At 39.7% G+C, this 25710-nt stretch overlaps 1 protein-coding gene across 3 annotated transcripts in view; it reads right to left on the reverse strand.

The window, feature by feature from the left end:
- The window catches only part of WDR70 (WD repeat domain 70), a 293077-nt gene that overhangs the window by 13186 nt on the left and 254181 nt on the right, over positions 1–25710 (reverse strand). For all 3 annotated transcript variants that reach the window (XM_025867371.2, XM_025867372.2, XM_073890980.1), the window contains 4 exons: positions 12653–12753; positions 10951–11030; positions 8840–8956; positions 5949–6111 (listed from right to left, as the gene is read on the reverse strand). In XM_025867371.2, coding sequence (XP_025723156.1) covers positions 5949–6111; positions 8840–8956; positions 10951–11030; positions 12653–12753 — 461 coding nt within the window. The remainder of the gene's footprint in view (positions 1–5948; positions 6112–8839; positions 8957–10950; positions 11031–12652; positions 12754–25710) is intronic.

The following is a 25710-nucleotide window of genomic DNA, read 5'->3' on the forward strand; positions in this document are numbered from 1 at the left end:
ATATGCACCCCTATGTTTACTGCAGCATTAATTACAATAGCCAAGATACGGAGCAATCTAAATGTCTATCAATAGAAAAATGAATAAGAAAGATGTGAGATATACATACACACAGTGAAGTATTACACAGCCATTAAAAGGGATAAGTTCATGGCATTTGAGACAACATGATGGACCTGGATGGTATTATGCTAAGTGAACTAAGTTAGTCAGAGAAAGACAAATACTGTAGGATTGCACTCACCAGTGGAATCTAAAAAAACCTAAAAACAACAACAAAAAAACCCTACAATGAATAAACAAATAAAAAACAGAATCAGACCTATAAATACAGAGAACAAACTGATGGTTGCCACAGGGGAAGGGGGTGAGGTTTGGGAAAAATGGGTGAAGGGGAGTGGAAGACACAGACTTCCAATTATGGAATGAATATGTCACCAGAATAAAAGGCACAGCATGAGGAATATAGTCAATGACATTGTAACAGTGATGTAAAAGGACTGAGGGGAGCTACACTTGTGGCGAACAGAGTATAATGTATAAACTTGCCAAATCACTAAGTTGCACACCTGAAAGTAATGTAACATTGTTTGTCCTCTAAACTCAAATAAAAAAATTTTTAAATTAAAATAATTAGAAAGGATGAGGTATTATCATTATTTGCATATGATATAATTTTATGCCTGGAAACTACAAGCAAACTGAGTAAATAATTAATTGAAAACAACAGGAAAACAGGGTAAATAGCTGTATATAAAACAACTGCCTATATACACAATAATAACACACATATATGTGGCCACACAGCATTTCCATATACACAGGAGTTATAAATTCAGCAGAAGAAAAGATTCCACTTACAATGGCACAGAAAGAGAAAATAACTAGAAACAAAATTAAAAGAAAACGTGAAAGATCTATATAAAGAACACTTAAAAATACTATTGAGAGATAAAGAGATGTGCCTGAATAGAAAGACGTACCCTGCTCTTGGTTTAAAAGAACCAGTATTGTAAAACTCAATCTAAGTTAATATATACATTAACTCAATTCCAATACAAATATCACCAAGAATTTGGGGAGGGGGTTTACTACATAGCTTCAAGTCATGGAAACCTGCAAAAACAGAAAAGTTTTACTAAGAAGAAGAATGAGGACAGGCAGCCCTAAAACAATGAAAACAGTCTGATACTGCTCCTTGAATAGACCAAATCATAGAGCACAACAGAGAGCCCATAAATGGGTTTAAATTCATATGGAAGTGCAGTGTGTGTAATGATATGATTTCAATTCAATGAGGAAAACTAGATCATCCAATTAAAAAGTGTTACAGCAACTGGTTAACCAAGAGGAAAAAATTAAATTGGAGCTCTACTGTGGTAGCTGAAATATCTATCTCAAATCCCTAGAAGCTGTGAATATGGCCTTATTTTGGAAAAAAAAGTCTTTGCAGATGTGACTAAGGATTTTAAGATGAGGAGATAATCCTAGATTATCTTGGGTGGGCCCCAAATGACATCCTGGGTATCCTTGTAAGAGAGAAGAGGAGACCAACAGAAAGCACTAGGCAAAGCGAGGACTGGGAAGAGCCTGGGGCAACGTGACTCGGAGCCAAGCTAGCAGGCAAACTCTGGAAGTCAGCAGAGGCTTGGAACAATTTCCCCTAGAGCCTCTGTACGGAGTGTGGCTCCCTGTGACACCTTCATTTCAGACTTTTGGACTCTAGAACTGTGAGAGAATTCATTTCTGTTTTTCAGGCCACCATGTTTGTGGTAATTTGTTCCAGGGGCCACCGGAAATGAATATGCCTTTCTCACTCCCTTCACTAAAATAATTTCAGGTGAATAAAAGATTTAACTCTAGAAAAAAAGGACATTAATGGAAAGACGGGAGAATCTGAAGAATTATCGTGAATGCGGTGGCCTTCCTAACTAAAATAAAACCCAAGAAAGAAAAAATTCCTAAATCTGATTACATTAAAATACATTTGATAGCAAACTGCTCCAAATAGGTTTGTGTGTGTTTACATGCAAAGTAAATTACTGAAGTATTTCCATAAATACTGAAATAATACTGCTGATTTTTGAGTGATATTAACAATATATAATTTATAGGAAGGTGTCAAAGACCTTACTTACCATTGAAGAAAATGAGACATTGAGAAGATAACTTAGAACCTACTGGATAGTAAGTCCTTGCTAGAACCCAGGCCAGGAAGCTGGCCTTAGAACTTCTAGGCTATTATTCTAATTTCTAACAACTAATTATTTTGATGAAGGATCTAACTTTAACATCATATGTGATTTTCATGTCTGAGATTTTAAGGACTACATGCACAGTGAAAAAAATCCAGCAGCACTAATGGGCAGACTACAGAACTTTGAAGGCCCCTTTCACTTCACGCCCCTCCACCACGCACCCCTCCCCACTCTTTTGTTCTCCTACTTAAAAGATACCCACCACGCACATTTCTTGTATTTCCTCCCAGAGGGAGTCTGTGTATAAATGATCAGATATATGTGTAGGGACATCCACTGTGTAAAAACACAGGTATACACACAGCATGTTTTGCAGGCTGGTTTCTGTCTTTGCTTGTCGGTCAGTTTTCTACCTAAGGAAACTGGGACATATCCATCCATATGTATGTAGCTCATTCTTTGTATTTTCTTGTTATCTTTAATTATATGGATGTGTTATACTTTTCTAAAACAATACCCCATTGAAGCACATTTATATTGTTTTCAGTCTTTTGCTTTCATAAACAATACTGAACTTAATATCTTTGGACATACATATTTTCCTACATGTGCAAAACTTCTGGAAATAGAATTGCCAAGTCAAAGGGTATTTGCATTTTAAATTTGTATAGATAGTGCCAAATTTTTCTCCAAATGATGCTATGTTTAGCAAATTTTAAAACATGGCTCTGTTTCTTCTTATTTCCTCAGCTAATTTTTTGTATGTTTCTAAACAAGTTTCTTTAAGTATAAAAAAACCCCTAATAGTAATAGAAAATAATGACTCCATTAAAAACAGAAGTGTCAACAGAGGCATAATCTATAAGCTTATCTGACTGCCAATGATGTGTTGACATACATTAGTTCATACACACGCAAATTCCATACAAAAGAAGGCTAAATGCACACTAGTTAGCTGGCCAGCCTTGATATGACCCTCTTAGCTGTTGTAATACTATCCAACTAATTGTTCAGAGATGTTCCATCTGTACCGACTGGTTATTAGTACACACTGTGAACAACCACCACTGACATTATGGAGCCAAGTCTGTTCTGCTACATGGACCGCAGAGGATGCAGCGCTCCCCACCAGAGGCCCCCAAATCTCTTTAGCATTTTTGTGTGGGGTGCTTTCACTCACAACTGCAGCAGCTATCTCACTTTGTCAGAGGGCTGTCAGCAGGTTGCTAAAGCCCTGGAAAGCTGGAAGTACCTGGGAATGTCTCCCCCAACCCCACCTCTAGCCATTAGCAAAGATCAACAGATCCTGGAGTATAAGTACTCCAGTTACCATGCCTCTGACCAGGGTCTCCAGGGTTACCCTGTAGACTGAGCCAAAGTGGACCTCCCTCAGACTTTGCTTGATACACCTTATTTGGCTTCATTACACTTCTCCACTCCCCTATTGGTTTTCTCTATGGATGCTTCCTAATAGGCATCCTAATAATAAAGCTTCCTAAAAGCACCTTTATATGAATCTTTTTCTCAGGATCTACTGCTAAGGAACCCAAGCTAAAACAGTGTGTTTTTCTTTTATGCAAAGTAACTCATAATGATTAGCAGATAGAGAACTGATACTGGGGGTGCCTGGGTGTCTCAGTTGGTTAAGCGTCTGCCTTCAGCTCAGGTCATGATCCCGGAGTCCTGGGATCAAGCCCCACATAGGGCTCTGTGCTCGGTGGGAAGCCTGCTTCTCCCTCTCCCACTCCCCCTGCTTGTGTTCCCTCTCTCGCTGTCTCTCTCTGTCAAAAAACAAAAATCTTTAAAAAAAAGAACTGATACTGGTATAGCATGTCTGTTGAGTTGGTTTATAAGTGATTTTTTTTTCAGCATGTTAATGTTCTGAAAAGTGATCAGAGTCCAGCTTTCTCATAATTGAAAACTTTAATAATATATGAAGACATCAAGAAAAAACGTGAATACACCTCCAAAGATACAAAAATACATACACACGAGTTTATTTACTATAGCACTGTTAGAAATTGCAAAATACTGGAACCTAAATATCCACTCATAGGAGAGTGGTTGAATAAAATATGATACATCCATACAGTGGACTACTATGCAGCAGTGAAAAAGAACGAGAAGGAGCTCTATGACCTGATGTAGAATGATTTCTTGGGCATAATCCTAGGTGAAAAAAAGCAAAGTCCAAAAGGGTATATTATGCAATCCTTCATGTAAAGGAGCGAGTAGAAGAAAATACTCACAAATCTGTTCATTTGTGCAAGAGACCTACAGGAGAACCAGAAACTAAAGAGATAGGCTACCTGTGGGGGTGAGTGGGGAAGGGACCGAGAGATGCAGAATATGGAAATGAGGGAGCAGAGAGGAAGAACAAGTCTTTTTTAAGGCCCTGACTCCTAGCACTAGAGTAATATTTCGCACACCCTATACATACCTCCAAAATAAATAGAACATAGGGGAAATCCAAAAAAGGAATGTACACTAACAAATGACCCTAACTGCATTTCAGATGGATTACATAACCACCCTGACAGGAGTGGAGAAGAAAATATCTCACCCAAGTAACTGCGAAAAACAGTCTCTTCACCACATACTGTAAGGCTAAAAGGACAAAAACAAATCAAAATAAAAACAACAACAAAAAAAAACAAAACCTACACAAATGCAGATAGGGAAATCCTAGTTAGGGAAAATGTTTCTCACAGGTGTCTAGGTAGGCAATTCTGAAACTACTTTATATGCATACTAGAAGTGAATAAATAAGTAAATATATTGTCAGTAATGAGAGCTGGGTTTTTCATTACTGGAGAAAGAAGTTAAAAATACAGGAAGGAGAAAGGTAAAATGAAACCAGAGGTATAGGATTGAAATCAGAGGCATCAGTATAAACTCACAGTTTTTAAAATGTAAATACAGAGATGTGTGTGTGTGTGTGTGTGTGTGTGTGTGTACATACGTGTGTGTGTGTGATGAGGCGTGGGTTAGTATACATGTATGTATTTCCAAGTTCTGTCATCTCAGAAGACCTAAAGGAGGATCTAGAAGCAATGATACTTCAGTAGCTACAGGCACGTCTAGCATCAATGTCTTGGTTTCTAAACATCGTTCTCCAGCAAAAGAAACCTAGGCGCCTTGAAGGAGCAATTGATTCCAGGACTATGGGAAGAAAAACAAAGATGACTCTGGCACATCTTATGGTATCAGAAAGTAAGGAAGTGCTCAAAAAAAAAAAAAAAAAAAATCTACAACACTACCCTTGTCAGTGTAACTGTACCTGGTTTAGAGGCTTTGAGAGCCACTGCATGTTCATCCATGTTGAGCTATTTGAGGGAATCTGAGCAGGTGGGCTCTTCTCTGCCTATGTACCTGTTACTTACATATATAGCTCTGCAAATGAAAAGCAGTCCTTAAGGACAGACCTACAAACTGCTCCTCTTCATCTGCTTTGAACCCTCCTCAACTAACATAACGCATACGGGTAGTGCTTTTCCTTTTTTTTGTCAGAGGTAGAATGGGCTTCACATAATGGGTTTACACTAGGCCATAACTGATGGAATTGACCTACGTTAAAGATTCACCATTTTAGAGTCCTAAGGTTCAGGACTATGAGTACTTGGCTTATTTTTCATGCTCAAGAATAAAACAAGAAATGGAGAGTTAAAACCTCAAAGTAGCTGTTGTTACATTCTTTCCAATTCATTAAACATAATATTTTTTTTCTATTTTAAAAGGCTGCTTCCTTACTTAGAATATGCTGGAGAAACCCAATACGGGTTGTCTTCGGCTGCTTTAGCATGCCGCAGAATGGCTTCCCGGGGATTGCTGTCATCAGTTTTGTCCAAAGCAATGTTCTTCACAATGTATGACGACAGAGTGCCCCCGTGGGTTCCAACCCGGCCGCCACGACCTGTTTCCAAGGAAAAAACATAACTCAGAACTGGAATGAGCATGACAATATAGAAGCATACCCTGTACTTATCTGAAAAGGTTGAGAATCCCTCAGTGCTGGCTTCCAAGGTGGCAGATGAAATGAGTAAAAGAGTGAGGCCAGAGCTTCAAATTTCCCCGATTTTTGTCATTCCCTATGGAATCAAGGTGTTGAGCACTCCGGGGCTTCTTCAGATCTTGGCTTGAAGCACACAAATCTCAAGAGTACTTCAGTGTCATCCCTTCAGCTTTCATTTATGATCATCACAACCAAAGTAGGAAATCACCAAACCTTAACTTCCCTGTAACATTTTTTTTTTGAGAGATTTTATTTATTTATTTGACAGAAAGAGACACAGCGAGAGAGGGAACACAAGCAGGGGCAGTGGGAGAGGCAGGCTCCCCACTGAGCAGGGAGCTCGATGCGGGGCTCGATCCCAGGACCCTGGGATCATGACCTGAGCTGAAGGCAGACGCTCAATGACTGAGCCACCCAGGCACCCCTCCCCGTAACATTTTTAAATAAAAAGGTTTTTTGATAGGTCTTAGCTATTTTAATCTACAAGTGACACCAATGCAAGGAAGAATCACAAACACTTTACCATGTTTAGGCCTTGAAGAGATCCCTCAAGCATGAACATCTGAAACTCAACTAATAAAAATAACCAAAACTGGGGCGCCTGGGTGGCTCAGTCGGTCAAGCAGCTGACTCTTGATTTCGGCTCAGGTCGTGATCTCAGGGTTCTGGGGTGAAGCACGGAGGCAGGCTCCGAGATCAGCAGGGAGAGTCTGCCTCAGGATTCTCTCCCTCTGCCCCTCCCCGCCACTTGCACGCGTGTGCATGCTCTCTCTTTTTCTATCTCAAATAAATAAATAAATCTTAAAAAAAATTAACCTATATTTATTAGATGCCTATTTTAGCTTTAAGCAAACATATCTTAGGCCTTGCCATCTTCCAAGTACCTTGTAGGAGAAAAAACAAACAAGTTGAATAGACTGATTCACATTATTTTATTATTTTATGGTACTGGAACTGCGCTAGTAGACAGAAAGCTCCATAAGGGCAGCGATTTGCAACCTGTTGGATCCCCAAAAGCTAGTCTGGTGCCTGGTGCTCAAAAATGTATGACTTTTTTTTTTAAGATCTTATTAATTTATTTGTCAGAGAGAGAGAGAGCGAGACCACAAGCAGGGGTGAGGCAGAGGGAGAGGGAGAAGCAGACCTCCCCGCTGAGCAGGGAGCCCAATATGGAGCTCGATCCCAGGATCCTGGAATCATGACCTGAGCCGGAGGCAGATGCTTAACTGACTGAGCCACCCAGGCACCCCCAAAATTTATGACTTTTTAGGAAGATTTAAAAAAAACCCACACACGAAGAGCCAAATTGTGCTATAAGATTAATTCTAACAATCAAGATAAGAGGAGACTAAAAAAGGCAGGAAATAATTAATTGTGAAAGAATTTGTGTGGCTAGTAACTATTATAGTACTTAGAGGAGGGAGAGAGCTCTTTAGGCTGAGGTGGCTGGGGAGCTCTTTAGGAAGAGATGGATCCAAACTGAGAAAGCTCTGAAGGCAGAGGTCATTTTCAGAATGAGCAGAATGGTTTCAGAACCAAAGTATGGAAAAAGGACGATTCAGCGGGCCTTTTTGGGCAGGAGTGAAATGACAGTTGTATCAGATCAGAGGAAGAGAGAAGTGAGGTGGGATGCTCAAAAGTGGGTTAGAGTCAGACTGCAGAGAATGATTCTCTGAAAATGCAAATGGACAGTGGGGAGCTTATAAGATTTGGGGGCAGCACCAATATGAAAGCCAGAGGAGCTGGAAATAAAAGCTGTGTAGAAGATGCACAGAGGCAGGGTGGGAAGGAAAGAGAGTGACTTGAGACAAGGTGCCTAATTAGAAGGGCTTTTCAATAATCCAGGTAAGAATGTTATTTAGGAACTTTGATTTAGAATGGTGGCAGAGAAAATTAAAAAAAAAAAAAGTTAAGATAGATATGTAAAATGTTTTCAAGGCTGAAGGGGCAGGCCAAACAGATGTAAGCCCAGAACTGAGGTTCAGGATGAATGAACAAGTCAAAAGCTCTAGGCTTAGGAGCCTAGGAAAATGGAAACCACACAAGTGATAACTAATAAAATGGGATTCCAGTTACTGTATGTGTTGTATGAGGGCCAATGCTGCCTTGCTGTCTTCTGGGGGTACCTACTTTCTTTCTTTTGGTGGTCGGGGGTAGGGGGGCGGGAGTACCTACTTTCTTAAAAACTCTAAGGACTTTTATTCATCCTCTAGGGGAAACCTAATGTGAAACCTAATCCAGCCTGGATTCTGGTCAAAGTACCCAAATGCTGTATATGAAGCCAATATTGAGAGCAGTGGCTTTAACACTGGGTTCCAGGAGCCCTAGAGTTCCACCAAGATGACCTAAAAGGGCTCAAGTTAGAGACCGAGCAGAAAGGGGTCCAGGCTTCCTCTCTAGGTTAACACAGCAGCTCCATTTGTATCAGTTTTATGCACCTGGATTCTGCATCCTTTAAGGAAAAACTTCTGATACTAAAAAGAGAACGTCTGAAAACCACCATGTAGTAAAATCTCTCTGGAGACAAAGCAGCATCCAGGAGAAAATGATCTTCCCAATTTTCTACCAGTGACTGCACCCTGCCCCTCCACCCCCTTTGCAGGTCACAAGCTGGAGAGATCACTGTCACCTGGGCCTGCCACAGGAGGTTCGGGTTTATGTGACTTCAGGGGATCCAGTCTGTCCTTCTCCAGCTGCTTCCTTGTACTCCGTTGGCGGGGCTCACGGAACATAGGCAAGGCATGAGCTACAAGAAGTCACATTTGAAAAATTTTATTATAATAATAACCCTTCCATCCAAAAACATAGCTGAAGCATGACTAACTTGAAGATGAAATGGAAGTCATAATGACAGCCTTCATCTAATAATAAAAGACAGTCTTACTGTAACCAATTAGCCAATTTTGTTTGAGACCAAGATTCATTGTTCACCTCCCCTGGCAACTAATGGTGCTCAGGAAATACTGTCAAATACTGTCACGGAAACACTGGTGAGGCTCCCCATCGCAGGGACCATGGGTAGCAGTTAAACTTAATTTCTGTGGTTTTGAAATGAAACACTCAGTGGGACTGCTTCTTCTTTTTTCTTCTTACAGGACCCAAATGTGAATGATGCAGCTTGCCTGTCAGCCCTGAAGTCTCCTCGGACGCCTCACAAACACTGGAATCACTTCACACGTTTCTGAAATGTGACCACCGCTCAGGAGGAGTTGACAACACTGAGTAACCGGAAGGGAAGAGCACTTCTCCCACTGAAACTGGGATAAAGGTTGCCCTGAGTGCAGGGGGTGCCTGAATCTCCAGGCATGGTGACTTGATGGGGACTTTTCCCTACTTCTATATGGTGGACAAAACAAAAGGATAAGAATCTGAGTAGTATTTGTCCAACTGCTATTGGCTGTTCACTCAATGTCAGAATTAAATTTTATAATATAAGAGTTTATGAATGTAAAAAGGAAACACTGATATTCTGCAGGAGAGCAAGAAGGTGACCAGGGGAAAAAATTAAATAATGATATTTTTCTTGACCAAAAACTGTATCAGAATAATTTCTTTGGATCCTTACATGCTGAGTAAAACCTCCCTTAAAAGAGAAAACCTTTTCCCAGGGGAGTACGGGAGAGAAGGAAACAGATTAAGAGGGGTTCAAAGGGAATTTATAATATGAATGACAGAAATGTCTAAAATACCTCAAAAACTCTTCCAGGATCCCCCTCCTCCTAGCACCAGCTGGGACCAGGACCATCTCACTCACCAGTAAAACTCTCCTGCCTTGATCAGGGGAGCTGAGAAACACAGCCACCCGTCACTCTGTTGGGCAACACGACACAACAGTATTTTTAGGAGGGGGAAAAATAGCTTTTCACTTCAAACGACTAGAGGAATTTAAGTAGGCCGCATGTAATTACATGAGCTAGACTGGTTGTGACACCGACTTTAACACTTCTACTCTTGCAAAAAGTGTCACGGGATCTCCTTACGGATCATAAGCTCCATGGCACTTGGTCTTAGAGGAGACCCACCACCAGAGAGAAAAACCCAGCAGTACAGCGCCCCCTGGGCTTTAGACCGAGACCCTGGTAAAGTCCACAGGGAATCTGCTCATCACAACTATTACTGCATCCAAGATGTCCTTCCTAGCCACTACCTGTGAGAGGTCTGAGGCCCTGGCTCTGGGCAACACAAATCTGCCAGGCTGACAACATTGTGTGACAAACCCGAGAGAAGCTGCTTATTCTGGTAAGATTTCTGGTACCCCAGGTAGTTCATTTTGTATCTAAATGTCTCTGGATCTGTTGTCACAGAGTCTCAGAGGGAGCTGAAGGAGACCTTTCACCTAGTCTCCTCCCTCCTGATAAAGCTCAGTTGTTCAACATCACACTGCAAGTCATTGGTAGAACTGGACAAATCCAGGTCTCCTGATTCCAAGACCAGCACTCGTCTTTGTTTATTCTTAGAACAGACTGTTATTCTTTAAAAGGCTGCTATGGAGTAATACATTAGGCTCAAATAGGCTTTTCCCTTTTGGGTTGAAAGTTACATGAAATTACCCTGTCTCTGTGATGAGTCACAGAAGCTAAAGCAGTTAGCTGTTACATGACTTGGAGTCCTGTCCACATGGTACTTTGTAATATATGCCTGGACTCTGAAGACTTTTTCTGTCTCTAAAGCCATGAGATCAACACCACACAACAGTAGAAGGGAGAGAGACGATGGAGAGACACCATGCTAACAACTTACGGGTGATGATGTAGTCCTGGGTTAGAGTCTCAGCTTGTTTTGCCTTCCGCTGGGTTTTAACCACACATAATTTTGCTCCCCTGGGGTGGGTAAAAGCACATTATTTTCTTTACTTGGTCTTCTAAACAAAAAGTTATGTCAAAAGCATTACTTTCAGGAACACACTCTGCACACCATCTCACCAAGTCCTTGACTTTCTAAGGGATGTTAACAGAAGGGGCCTTGGTGATAAGAGACTAAATTTATGGGAAAGCAAGTCTGTCAGTCAGTGGTTACTACTGAGTGAAAGGGTTGAAGAGGTAACTGGGCAACAGAACACTAGTTTAAAAAATCTACAGAAATAACTTAAAATTTTAAGATCTTAGAGAGATATAAATAAAATTAACCAACCTTTTCACCCTGAAGGTCACAGGGTTCAAATTTTAGCTTATGTCTCAGATGAAAGCAACCTGGGTGGTCTACACCCCAAGTGGCATTTGTCCACATCTCAACTGTAAGAGTACAAGTGTCTGGAATTGAGTCGGCTTGGCAGTGTTGCCACGGGGCAAATGCCCAAGAATGTGTGGGATTAACCAAAAGTCTGATCAGAACATTTCACTTCTCCTTAGCAATAATGAGCTATCCCTCTCAGGAGAAGCAAATACAAATAAAATTCCTTCAAGATTCCAAACACAGAAGCTTCCAAATGGGTGCTATTAAACGGGGCTCATCGTTTTCTCAAGTGAAACAGACTCTCTCTCATTCTAATTACATTAGCATTTTCAATTTCTTTATTAAAAAACAAAATCCTATTTGTTCTTAAACACAATAAAAACTTTATTTTATAGGGCAAGGGTTCCAAAGCTAGTCCACAAATTTCCAAGGGAAAACAGGACTGTCTGTTTCTATTCAGATCCAAATTACAACAATGAGTATTCATCAATAGAGGAGGAGTTTCCTTTCCTCAAAAAGGATGTGGGACCTCAAAATAGGTTTATGGGGAACCCCAATGAATTTTGCATGGGGACTTAAATACTAGCTAACCAAGGCTTACTCTAAAGAAAGAGCTAATCAAGTACTGTACCTTAAGAGAGAAACAAAAACCATCCTTTTTTGGGGTTGCGACAAATGTTCGCCTTTGTGACCAAAGAAAATGAAAATAATTGAGGAACTGATGGAGACTCCAGTGAAGTCTTCAGACTTCTGAAACACACTGGGATGTTTAAGTCTAGCATTTGGGGTGGGCATGGGGTCGAAGAGAAAATAATTTGTGATGTCCCCTTGGCAGAGAACCCCCCAAATCCAAACCACTACCTGATAAAAGCCCAAACAGAAAGGGAACAAAACAGACTAGCTATTTCCATTTCCTATAAGTGGTTAGTTCCCTGCTCCGTTAATCCCTTACATGTATCACTGCTAATGCCATGTCCAGGGTGGTATGCAAAGTGGGCAAGACTTTTCCCCCCTTTGCACTCAACATTTCAGCTAAAGAACTGCAAATCCCCAGGAAACTTTCACTTTGAATTCTGTCTGGATCAAGGGCAATATCCAAATCCTCTTTAAAGTACAATACTAGGAGTTTGAGGCTTTACTCTGTGCCAGCTGCATTTTCTAAAAGGGTGGATCCCCATCAAAGGGGGAAATAAATAAAAGCAGGGTGGGAAAAGAAGTCCTCCCCCCAGTTGCTGTCATCCATCTAAAACAGGCAATACTTATGAAATACCTCTGGCTCTTGTTGGGGTCATAATAGACTTTAGCCAATCCATTGCCAGTTCCTACCATGATCTGGTTCAGCTTTGGATGCCACAGGCAGCGGACAACACTCTGAAAAGGAAAGGCATGGTAATCAACTAAAGATGCCAAATAAAAATGGGAAAAATCCTGCTAGTACTCTGATGGCTAGTTTACTAACTGAATACCATCCTGATGGCTACCTATAATTTTTAGGACATTTCCCCCCTAAACCATTAGGTTGTGTCCCTGAGGTTAGGTTCTACTCCATCACTTGTTATATGTGTGATACCATTTAAAATTGAAAAGGATGTTCCTTCCTGACACGGCTCCTCTCTTTTCCTGACAACCTACCAACCACAAAGTTAGGCTTCCCCAGCTCCATTGCCATGTGAGGCTGGCATCTTGGAATGCTAAACCCACATAACTCAATTCTGCTTACCACTGAAGCAGATTTAGATCTCAGTGTTTCATGCTTTTATACACACAGTATGTCCCTCTGGACAGCAGATTGAAGCCAGGTGCTTACTCTTTTTAGTTCACAAAGATTCAAATCTCATAAAGCTTTTTCAGGAACAACACATATTTTCAGGCATTGAAAAATATCTCCCTATCTATGAGATAAACCAGCAGGATAATAGCAGAAGTAAAACAGAGATACAGCATACAAAGACTTGACATTAACCTGAATGAAAAACTCTTTAAGAGAAGGTTCACTGGAAGTTATGATCCTTTGAATTCATTACTGCTAAGGAAAATAAGTGGTGCTCTGGGGTCAAAAAGAATGAATTCTCAGTGAGAACTACAACCTGTTTTTAATTTTTGTCTGCAGTAAGAGGGCCAAGGTGGGAGGTTTAGCAGGGATAGAATGAAGGGGGGAAAGATAAAGCTAAAATTGGTAGGCAGAGACACCATGTGCTAGGTTCTGCAGATCTCACTCTGATAGAACAAGTAATGAGTGGAAATACCAATTCAAGGTTTATTAAAAATCATCACGTGCCAAGCAATGTACAAGGACTAAGGAAAAAAGTGTACAATTAGATACTGTTATTTTAGGTTCTAATAGTAAAATGAAAATCATGAAATTCCTGCCTTCCAAATCTATCTCAGGCTGAATTTCTCTGGTTTCCTCTCCCTAACCATCCCACTCTTTTGTTAAGACAGAGTACCTGTGAATCTCCTCAATCCCTTTTGATAGAAATTCTGGCTCCCACTTGACAGGCAGGAAGTATGCATACAGTTATATGGCCACAAATCCTTCTCTGAGATTCATGAGGAACTCAAGAGGAAATGTAAGAGTCTGCAGGACTTCTACTTCTTGTCTGACAATACAAGAGTGGTTCTTAAGCTCTGCACCACTGAAGACAGCTGAGATGTTCTACTGAGAAAATAAAATCAGAGTGGCTGTGTTTTCCCTGTTTGGGGCGGGGGTAAAATTAAGTTAAAAGGGCAGGTTTTTTTTTTTTTTTTAAAGATTTTATTTATTTATTTGACAGAGACAGAGACAGCGAGAGCAGGAATACAAGCAGGGGGAGTGGGAGAGGGAGAAGCAGGCTTCCCGCCGAGCAGGGAGCCCGATGTGGGACTCGATCCCAGGACTCTGGGATCATGACCTGACCCGAAGGCAGCCCCTTAATGACTGAGCGACCCAGGCACCCAAAAGGGCAGGTTTTTATAATTTTTCTTAAATCTATGGTGCCTGCTACCCAGTGCCCACTAGCAAGTGCTAAAAGATGATAAAACATATAGTGGTTAAGTGAATATTAACAAAAATCCTTGAAAACAGTATATCATATATGTTTTGGCTTTTGGGGGAGGGTTGTCATTTTTCACATATGCTTGTGAAATCTACTTTATAATGCATGAGTATAGAAGATATATTTTATCTTATAAAACTGTGCTTGGTTGGTAAGATGAAATTAAGGATATCAACAGTTCATGGTCTACAAAGCACAACTGACTTACAGGTGCTCTGACACTGAGATTAATTTGAGAACCCCCATGCCTTGGCCACTGGAAATTTCCAAATGGTCATGGCCAGGTATAAGGAAACATGAGAAGAGTCACAAACTTAACTTCATAAACCCTATCTAGCATCTAAGTCAATACTTGCCTCCTTCAAATCAATGCTTACATGTCATCACGCCAAGACTGCCCCATTTAAAATTGTACCCCACAACTTTCCTTACTCTGTTTTTTCATTTTTCCAAAACATGCATCACCTTTTTACATAATATGTAATTTATTGTTAATTATGCTTATTATCTGCTTCCCCGATGTGAACAGATTTTCCACATAGGCAGAGATCTTGGTGTGTTTTGGGTGGAAACGTATTCCAAATGCCTAGTGTGTGGTGCTCAATAAATGTTTGCTGTTGGAATGAATTAAAAGTAAGAGTTCACCCAAGCCTAAATGGATTGCTTTGCTAAGTGGAGTTAGAGACAATTTTCAAGTTAAAATCATTACTATCTATGGAGAATAATTTTATTTCTCTAGATCATTATTATACTCAAGTATCCTACAAACAAGTAGGGTTTGTTTCTTCCTAATGTGGTCCTAAAAAGAGGGACGTGCATGAGAGATAACAGTAAGAGGGGCTTTTAAGGGCCTTCAGAAATCCCAGCCACCCACAAATGCCCCCAGGACAATCTCAAGGACATAGTATTAAAGTTATTTCTCTTCCTTGGTTCTCTAGAGGTCTGGCTAAGCAGTCTAAGATTACTGGTTCTCAAATATGTTTTCAAGTGAGCAGGGTGCAGAATTGGAAAGGATCCACAATGTAGGCCTGGTAAATTCCAAGACACCCAGCCAAATAGGCAGTTTCCAGGGGCAGCAGGTTACTGTTACTCTCTCCCTCTACGCTGAGGGTGTAAATGTTAGAGAGAGGCAACTGCCCAGGCCAACAGACCAAGGCCTCATTGCTTTCTAGGTAGTCTAAGCTCAGGGCACTGCACCTCTATTCCTGTTCACATCCTTTCCCCTCCAGAGTTCTCAGACACACACATGGCTGGTCAGCATAAAGCTCATGGAGAAGCACATTTACCCTCCTTTTCACATGGAAGCGGGGAGAATGCAAATAAGACCCCTTGAACTAAACAGTCATTCCAGAGCTCCATCCACTGTGGCGATGAGTCACCAAAGCAGCCAATGAGGGCTCTGGGAGCAGTCTAACTTAGGCAAAGGATACTTAAGGCTCAATTACCCTAAGACTGGTTATTAATCAAATACTACAGGGATTCCAAAACATGGAATGCAGAAACAGAATTCAAAGTCAAAGGTGGGTGGGCCTTTTTTGTTTATTAATATTTATTGTGTGTGTTTAGCTAACCTTTGTAAACTTTGCAGCTAATGCGGCTCCGCACTTTGTCCTGTCAAGGAAATGCATCTTACAGCAGAAAGCTGGCCATCTGCCAAGCCAAACAATCCCCGAGACAGCGGCAGGGCTGGGGAGCAAGCAGAGCTGCCACGCTACTCACTTGTCAAACTTACACACCAGGCTTTACTTAACAACAATGGGACACGTGCCTGCTAGAAACCCAAGGAACTATCAGAAGACATATGAACTATAACTACTTAGAAACAGTGCATTCACTCCATCAACCACCCACCCGAGCCTTCCTTCAGACTCTGTTCTTGAGGAGGTGCTTCTGTGGCCAGGGGTTGACACAATCGAACCTACAGATTTCCTGAGCAACACAGCAAACGGAGGGTCCCGAGCATGTCTGAATGGAAGGACCAGAGAGGAAAATGACACAAGAGCTACCTGGATCTAAGAGAAAGCCTTCACACTGTATTATGAGATTCAAATGGCAGAAGCCCACTGTGGTGAGAAGGACTAGATTCTGAAATTAGTCTGCATATTTTAATATACTGGTTTGCTTAATTAAATTAATAAAGCATTTTATTCTTACACTAATCTACTTCACCTTACCAAAACAACGTGGGTCTGCTAATGGCTTCCCCTTGCTAATTAGGCTGAACTCCATTTTAGTATGAAATTAGGTGTAGCCTTGTAAACCAAAGCCTACCTTCATTTTAGCATTATAATTTGGCAGTGCAAAGTAACCGCAATCTGCCCCAAAGGGACTTAGCTCTAGCAGCAGCCATAAAGAGATGGTAAGGGGGTTGGAGATCATAATCAAGATGACAAGAAGGAATTACAAGACTTTAATGTACTTAACACAGAGATCTTTCTTCTCTGCAGAGACCAAAGAAAAAACAGGGGTGTGGGCTGGGGAAGAAGAGAGCACTGCGTACAAACAGCAGTGTCAATATTCCAAAACAGGAATTTTGGAATTACCCCTTAGCAAAAGTAAAAAGGCTACAAAAAATTCCAAATAATTTATTTCTGTGGTTTTTCTGGTTTACTTTAAGTGAAATCATGGAAGCAAATAAAGAGAGGAGAAGGAAACCAATGAGAGAAGTGAATTTATATTTTAGGACACTGTAGAAAGGTAACTACTAGGTTTCTGGAATTTTGTATTATTTAAAGTAACTGAATCCTTGCAACAATACTACAAAATTAGTAATGTCATCCTCATTTCACAAAAACAAGAAACTGAGGCTTGTAGGAGGGTGGGTAACCTTCCCAAGGCCACATAACTTGTACAGAAAGGAGCTGGGATCAGTGGGGAGGTTTTCCCAACTCCAATGCTCACTCCCTGATACTACTTAATTATGCAAAGTCCTATTTTAGAAGATGGGGAGGAAGGGATGTGGGAGATCTGAAATCATTTCCAAACCTACCTAAGCCAGAAGTAGAAATCTTAGCAAGTTTATTTTAAAAGGCAGATGGTATAACTAAAATCATAAAGGAAAAGGCTCACTACTACCCAGGTCATAAATGTTACTATAAAAGAAATCAATGCCTGTATAATTTCTTAGGCATCTGTAATGCACATATCCAAACACCACCCTTATTCTACTTTACATGCTAAAAGAAGCCTAACATCCTTCATAATTTTATATCTTAAACATGATTATGATGAAACACCATTTCCTGATCCTTCCCAGCTGCGGAGCCACACTGTAAACCAAACTCCATCTGGTTTTTTCATGTTTGGTTTTTGTCACATAGTACAAGAATGGATAAGCTACCTAGTGATTCCTTGGGAGAACAAGCACTTTTCAGATTTTTCAAATAAGGAGCCTTACACCTGTCTGTGAAGGAGACTGTCACAGTTTTGCAGACCTGTAGAGAGGCAACCTCACAGTCATGGACATCCTCAGGAATATCCACTGCATGTGAATGGCTGTGTGTGTGCTGATTTCCAAGGCTAAGATCATAGATCAAGATATGAGTCCAAAATAAATAAAGAGAAGGCAGATGAAAATGGAAAAATACTGGAGAAAAGAACTTTCTTCACATTTTCACAAGCCCAAGTTTTAGTTCACATTAAAAAAAACTGCTTTCTACATTAAAATATTGAGCCAGGGCGGTGGAAGAGTAAGATGAGAATTCTTTATACCTTTCTAGGCTATTTGTCCTATCCTGCCAAAGCCACGATGTCCCCAGATTTGGATTATTCTGCAGCATGCATGGGCCATGAGGCTTGGCTTCATCCCTCTAAAGTTCAGGAAACACACCTGGTAAATAAGCCTCAGTCTCCAATAAATAAGATTCCTCAACACCCACCTGATCTCCATGGAGACTTCCCACAAATGGAAAAAATTAAAGACATTTTCTCTGCTCTTCTAAGTACACACCTATCCTTTCTTCTTCCTCCACACCTCCTCCAACTACAAGGAAGTTCTACCATAGGGCCAAATATGTAGCGACTGTCACTCTTTGCTGGAAATCTTTTCAATCCTCCCCCTTTCCTGCCCCAAGTAATTTTCTGATAAACCAGATAGCAGCTCAATGGTGAAAAGAAAAAAAAAAAAAATGCCATGCCATTTTTATAAATGTAGGGGCTGCTGCAGAAAAACCAAACAAGGAAAAGGGCTGCTCTATACCTGCCATAAATATTTGATACAGATGTACAGATTATGACTTTTAAAAACTAGCACCTAATTATCAAACTAATTCCCATCAAATCCATGGAAAATTCATTTATTAAAATCTTTTCATTTATAGCCTATGCTCTAAAATTAAGGTAATTGTTAAAGCAGCAAAAATCTGAAACCTGGTAGTTGTCCTTGGCACTAAATGAATCACATCTGTATCTGATAATAAAAATGCCTAAAGAATTTCATCACGAGAAGAAGTTCTCAGAGAAAAATGGAAGGTCTCTTGGGTAAGAAAATTAAATACAATTTTCCTCATCTAATTCAAAACACTAAATGTTAGTTTGCTCCAATCCACTTATTTGAGAAGATTTTGCAAAGGCAAAGAAAGCACAAATAATGACTGAAGAAAATCTGGTAATTATTCTTATTAGTGACAGCCTGGGAGCCGGAAACAAACAGGCGGCTGGAAGCTGGAGTCCACAGGATGAGTGACACTGGTGGTGGATCCTACAAGGCAAATATCCCAGAGGCCCCATACCACAGTGATCCACATAAAAGAAGCACTTACTGGAGGCACAGTTCTAAAATTCTAGCAGAGCTTCCCACTGGTGGGCACAGGATGGGTTGTAGGCAATTCCTCAGGCCTGAAATGGGCATAGGGCCCTAGAGCCTTTGGCAAATCAGCAAAGAGTACCCTTATCTGTTTATATCACACATTATCATTATGAGCACCAAGTTGAGAAAAAGCTTGAGAACACTACCTAAGGCCATGTCTCTCAATCTAATCTACACAGACCCAGGCCTCTTTACCCTTCTTCATTCATCAAGTTAAAGAAGGCCAAGGTCATACATGAAAAAGCCACTGCTAACATCATATTCAATGGTGAAAAGGTGAGAGCTTTTCCCCTAAGATCAGGAACAAGACAAATATGTTTACTCTTGCCACTTTTATTCAACATAGTACTGGAAGTCCTGGCTAAAGCAATCGGACAAGAAAAAATAAAAAAATAAAAGGCATCCACAATGGTAAGGAAGAAGTAAAACTTTCACTATTTGCAGATCACATGATACTGTATATAGAAAATCCTAGGGGCACCTGGGTGGCTCAGTTGTTAAGCGTCTGCCTTTGCCTCTCGTCACGATCCCAGTATCCTGGGATTGAGCCCAACATTGGGGCTCCCCTGCTCCACAGGGAGCCTGCTTCTCCCTCTCCCACTCCCCCGCTTGTATTCCTGCTCTCGCTATCTCTCTCTCTGTCAAATAAATAAATAAAATCTTAAAAAAAAAAAAGAAAGAAAAAGAAAATCCTAAAGACTCAACCAAAACACTAGCAGAACTAATAAATAAATTCAGTAAGGTCACAGGAAACAAAATCTATATACAGAAACCCATTGCATTTCTATACATTAATAATAAAGTGGCAGAAAGAGAAATTAAGAAAATAATCCCATTTATAATTGTACCAAAAATAATAAAATACCTAGGAATAAACTAACCAAAGAGGTGAAATATCTTTACTCTGAAAACTATAAAACACTGATGAAAGAAATTGAAGACGACACAAACAAATGGAAAGAGAGTCCATATTAATGGATTGGAAGAACAAACACTGTTAAAATGTCCATATTACCCAAAACAATCTATAGATTTAGTGCAAACCCTATCAAAATACCAACAATATTCTTCACAGGACTAGAACAAATAATCTTAAAATTTGTATGGAACCACCAAAGACCTCAAATAATCAAAGCAATCTTGAAAAAAGAAGAACAAAACGGGAGGTATCACAATCCCAGATACCAAGATATATTACCAAGCTGCACTAATCAAAACAGTATGGTACTGGCACAAAAATAGACACAGATCAATAGAACAGAATAGAGAGCCCAGAAATAAATCCACAATTAGGAGGAGTCAAGATTATGCAATGGGAAAAAGTTTCTTCAACAAATGGTGCTTAAACTGGACAACTACATGCAAAAAAATGCACTGGACCCCTTTCTCACACCATACACAAAAATAAACTCAAAATGGATTAAAGACCTAAATTTAAGATCTGAAACCATAAAAATTTCTCTGTAATTTCTCTGACATTGGCCATAGCAACTTTTCTAGATAGGCCTCCTGAGACAAGGGAAACAAAAGCAAAAAGAAACTATTAGGACTCCATCAAAATAAAAAGTTTTTACACAACAAAGGAAACTATCAACAAAACTAAATGACAACCTACTGAATGGGAGAGGATATTTGTCAAGGACACATTGGATAAAGGGTTACTATCCAAAATATATAAAGTACTTCTATAACTCAACACCCAAGAAACAATCTGATTAAAGAATGGGCAGAAAACCTGAACAGACATTTTTCAAAAGTAGACATACAGATGGCCAACAGACACATGAAAAGATGCTCAACATCACTCATCATCAGGGAAATGAAAACCAAGACCACAATTACCTCACACCTCTCAAAATGACTAAAATCAAACAGACAAGAAACAACAAGCATTGGTGAGGATGTGGAGAAAAACATACCCTTGTACACTGTTGGGGGGAATGCAAACTGGTACAGCCACTGTGGAAAAGAATATGGAGGATCCTCAAAAAATTAAAAATAGAATTGCCATATCATCCAGTAACACCACTACTCAGTATTTACAAAAATAAATAAATAAATAAATAAATAAATAAATCTTAAAAAAAAAAAAAGAAAGAAAAAGAAAATCCTAAAGACTCAACCAAAAAACTAGTAGAACTAATAAATAAATTCAGTAAGGTCACAGGAAACAAACTCTACATACAGAAACCCATTGCATTTCTATACATTAATAATAAAGTGGCAGAAAGAGAAATTAAGAAAATAATCCCATTTATAATGTACCAAAAATAATAAAATACCTAGGAATAAACTTAACCAAAGAGGTTAAGTTTATTCAAAAAGATACATGCACCCCTAGTTTATTGCAGCATTATTTACAATAGCCAAATTATGGAAGTAACCCAAGTGCCCATCAACAGATGAAGGGATAAAGAAGTGGAATATATATACAATGGAATATTACTCAGACATAAAAAATAATAACACCTTGCCATTTCCAACAACAGAGATGGATCTAGAGGATATAATACTAAGAAAAACAAGTCAGTCAGACAAAGGCAAATACCATGACCACAAAACAAAGAAGCAAAGAAAAAAAGAGACAAACCAAAAAACAGACTCTTAACTATAGAGAACTGATGGTTACCAGTGGGGAGGAGGGTTGGAGGATGAGTAAAATAAATAAAGGCGATTAAGAATACACTTATAGGGGCGCCTGGGTGGCTCAGTCGTTCAGCGTCTGCCTTCGGCTCAGGTCATGATCCCAGGGTCCTGGGATCGAGCCCCGCATTGGGCTCCCTGCTCTACAGGAAGCCTGCTTCTCTCTCTCCCACTCCCCCTGCTTGTGTTCCCTCTCTCGCTGTCTCTCTCTCTGTGTCAAATAAAATCTTAAAAAAAATTTTTTTAAAAAAGATAACCATAAATCCTCTGCTTATATGAATAAACAAAGCACAAGTAGATAAAGCAATTAAAGCCCTAACTACAATATAAGAAATATATATAATTAGATCTTGGAAATCATCAACTATGTAAAACCAAACCAAACCGGAAAAGCTAAATCTTCAAAAATGAATTATATAGGATATGTAAAGCACTATTCATCTTAATATAGTATGGGTAAAAATGTTTTACAAATCATACTCTTTTACTTAGCCCTTTGGGGGTCTCATAACCCCTCCTCATACATGACAAAGCATTATCTATCACTCCAAAAAAGAAAAAGAAAAAAAAAAAACCCACTACCCTGGGATATGTGTTAATTATAGACCTCTTTCTTCCCCACACTATATATAATTGTGAAAGTCTGGCCAGAGCTCTGACAGAACAGCTGGAAAACTTGTTACTGAAGATCATTCATCAAATTCAGGTTGGGAGAGGAAAAACTGTCACAGAACATCCTACAAGACATGAAGTCCTTCACTGCTGTGCTATCAGTGGGACATAATACGGTGCTGGGGTTAGACAAAAGAGCACTAGTCATCATTGCATTGTATGTTTTCACACTGTATAAAGAATAGTGTGCCATTTTGAACACCTTCAAACGTCTACAAAATCAAGTTCTCCTTTTCTGATATTTATAAAGGAGTCGAGTATGTTTCTCCTTCAGGGCTGTACTATCTAGTGGCTAACTCTTCATCCAGTTTACCATTCATGGCAATCATATCTATATAAGGAAATACAAATAAATTTAAATACCAATTAAAAGAACACCAAACAAGAGTATATAGAGAAGGAAAAAAATGTTTCTATTTAACGAAAAAGGTAATAATGAGTCTTGCTATTGTTTTTGCAGATCCAGAAATTGAAGCAAAACAGTAAACAGAAAACATTTCTTTGAAACTGCTAACACCAACAAGTAGCAGATGCCTTTTAATATAGCACGGTACAGGGTTAAATGCCACTAGAAAATGAGTAAACTATTACACTGAACGAGCCCTCCTTTTGGTCCTCATTCTTTTGCTTTCAATGATTTATGAAGCCTACAGCAGCATGTGATTGGCACTTCAACTAGATGTAACTCTCAAAATGAGATAATTTCAAATACATTATCAAAGAGATAATTACAGGAAAGACACCTCACTACAGGTTTTGAATGCATTCCTACAGCAAGCATTATTTCAAGGAAAGAATGGCTGAAAAGAGAGTATCAGAGAGAACAGAAATGTTGAGAACATATGACCCACAAGGAAATGTCAAAAAAACACAAAAACTACCGTTTGGTTCTCTTGGACAAGAGAAGACTGAACAGAAACTTTGTAACAGAGGAAACAGGGGATGTTGACCAGCTGTTCTCCAACTCCTTGAGGATTTGAGTAAAGGATGTGGGCTCTAAGCTTAAGAATGTGAGGCTAAAGTACAGGAAAAAAATTAAAAAGATCTGATGGTAAGGGATTTCAACAACAGGAATGAACTCTTGGGGAGGGTTGTAAAATCTTCTGTTAAAATTAAGTCTAAATTTCACACAGAAGAATTAAGGCATAGTTCTCAGGTAGGCAAGGAGATGGACTCTGGAAGACAATATTCAGAAACTAAACAAAGTATGCTTGATGCCAGATGGCAGCTGATTAAGCAAAAGCCAGTAGCTCTGCCTGTGGCACAGTTACGTCAAGGGAACACACCACCAGAGTAACAGAAGTGACTCATACCAGGATCAGTGACATTATTTTACTTCCTACAATATGAATGTCCCTGCAAATGTGCAGGGATCTTAGAAGCTTCCTCTTAGGCACATCAGCTGTAATCTGTACTATTTCATTATGTATTTTCCATCACCACTGTAATTTTTTTTAGGAAGGAAGGGAGAGAGGGAGGGAGGGAAGGACAGAACAGAACTGGTCTTAGGTGAGACAGAGGAAACATTCCACTCAGTCTCTCCTTCCGAATGCAGTTATATAAGATAGAAGGCATAGAGCACCCATTTGAGGACTCTGAAAAGTAAACAGTAGTAGGTAGATTGGGGAATTAGTCCAGAATTCAGAGCATCACTGAAGCAAAAGTGAGTTTACTATTTTCCTTACTCCAGTACTTCCCCTACCCACCCCAGCGAAATCTGTGATGTACAAAATATCAAAATTTTGAAAAAGCTCAGTCCAACTCAGTTTCCTTTTTGCCTTCAGCACAGGGCTCTTCTCATTTTTATTTAAAATATTGGTGTTTTCAAAAATCTCCCAAGAAACAAAAGCCCAGGGCCAGACGGCTTCCCAGGGGAATTCTATCAGACATTTCAAGAAGAATTAATACCTATTCTCCTGAAACTGTTCCAAAAAATAGAAATGGAAGGGAAACTTCCAAACTCATTTTATGAGGCCAGCATTACCTTGATCCCAAAACCAGACAAAGACCCCATCAAAAAGGAGAATTACAGACCAATATCCTTGATGAACATGGATGCAAAAATTCTCACCAAAATACTAGCCAATAGGATCCAACAGTACATTATAAGAATTATTCACCATGACCAAGTGGGATTTATTCCTGGGCTGCAAGGCTGGTTCAACATCCGCAAATCAATCAATGTGATACAATACATTAACAAAAGAAAGAGCAAGAATCATATGATCCTCTCAATAGATGCAGAAAAAGCATTTGACAAAGTACAGCACCCTTTCTTGATGAAAACTCTTCAGAGTATAGGGATAGAGGGTACATACCTCAATATCATAAAAGCCATCTATGAAAAACCTACAGCGAATATCATTCTCAATGGGGAAAGGCTGAGAGCTTTTCCCCTAAGGTCAGGAACGCGGCAGGGATGTCCACTCTCACCACTGCTATTCAACATAGTATTAGAAGTCCTAGCCACAGCAATCAGACAACAAAAAGAAATCAAAGGCATCCAAATCGGCAAAGAGGAAGTCAAACTCTCACTCTTTGCAGATGATCTGATACTGTATGTGGAAAACCCAAAAGACTCCACCCCAAAACTGCTAGAACTCATACAGGAATTCAGTAAAGTAGCAGGATATAAAATCAATGCACAGAAATCAGTGGCATTCCTATACACCAACAACAAGACAGAAGAGAGACAAATCAAGGAGTCGATCCCATTCACAATTGCACCCAAAACCATTAGATACCTAGGAATAAATCTAACCAAAGAGGCAAAGGATCTGTACTCAGAAAACTATAAAATACTCATGAAAGCAACTGAAGAAGACACAAAGAAATGGAAAAACGTTCCATGCTCATGGATTGGGAGAATCAACATTGTGAAGATGTCAATGCTACCTAGAGCAATCTACACATTCAATGCAATCCCCATCAAAATACCATCCACTTTTTTCAAAGAAATGGAACAAATAATCTTAAAATTTGTATGGAACCAGAAGAGACCCAGAATAGCCAGAGGAATACTGAAAAAGAAAAGCAAAGCTGGCGGCATCACAATTCCGGACTTCCAGCTCTATTACAAAGCTGTCATCATCAAGACAATATGGTACTGGCACAAAAACAGACACATAGATCAATGGAACAGAATCGAGAGCCCAGAAATGGACCCTCAAC

This window comes from Callorhinus ursinus, unplaced genomic scaffold, assembly GCF_003265705.2.
Source record: "Callorhinus ursinus isolate GAN/ISIS: 27379988/994484 unplaced genomic scaffold, GSC_fseal_2.0 scaffold3, whole genome shotgun sequence".
Lineage (NCBI taxonomy): Eukaryota > Metazoa > Chordata > Mammalia > Carnivora > Otariidae > Callorhinus > Callorhinus ursinus.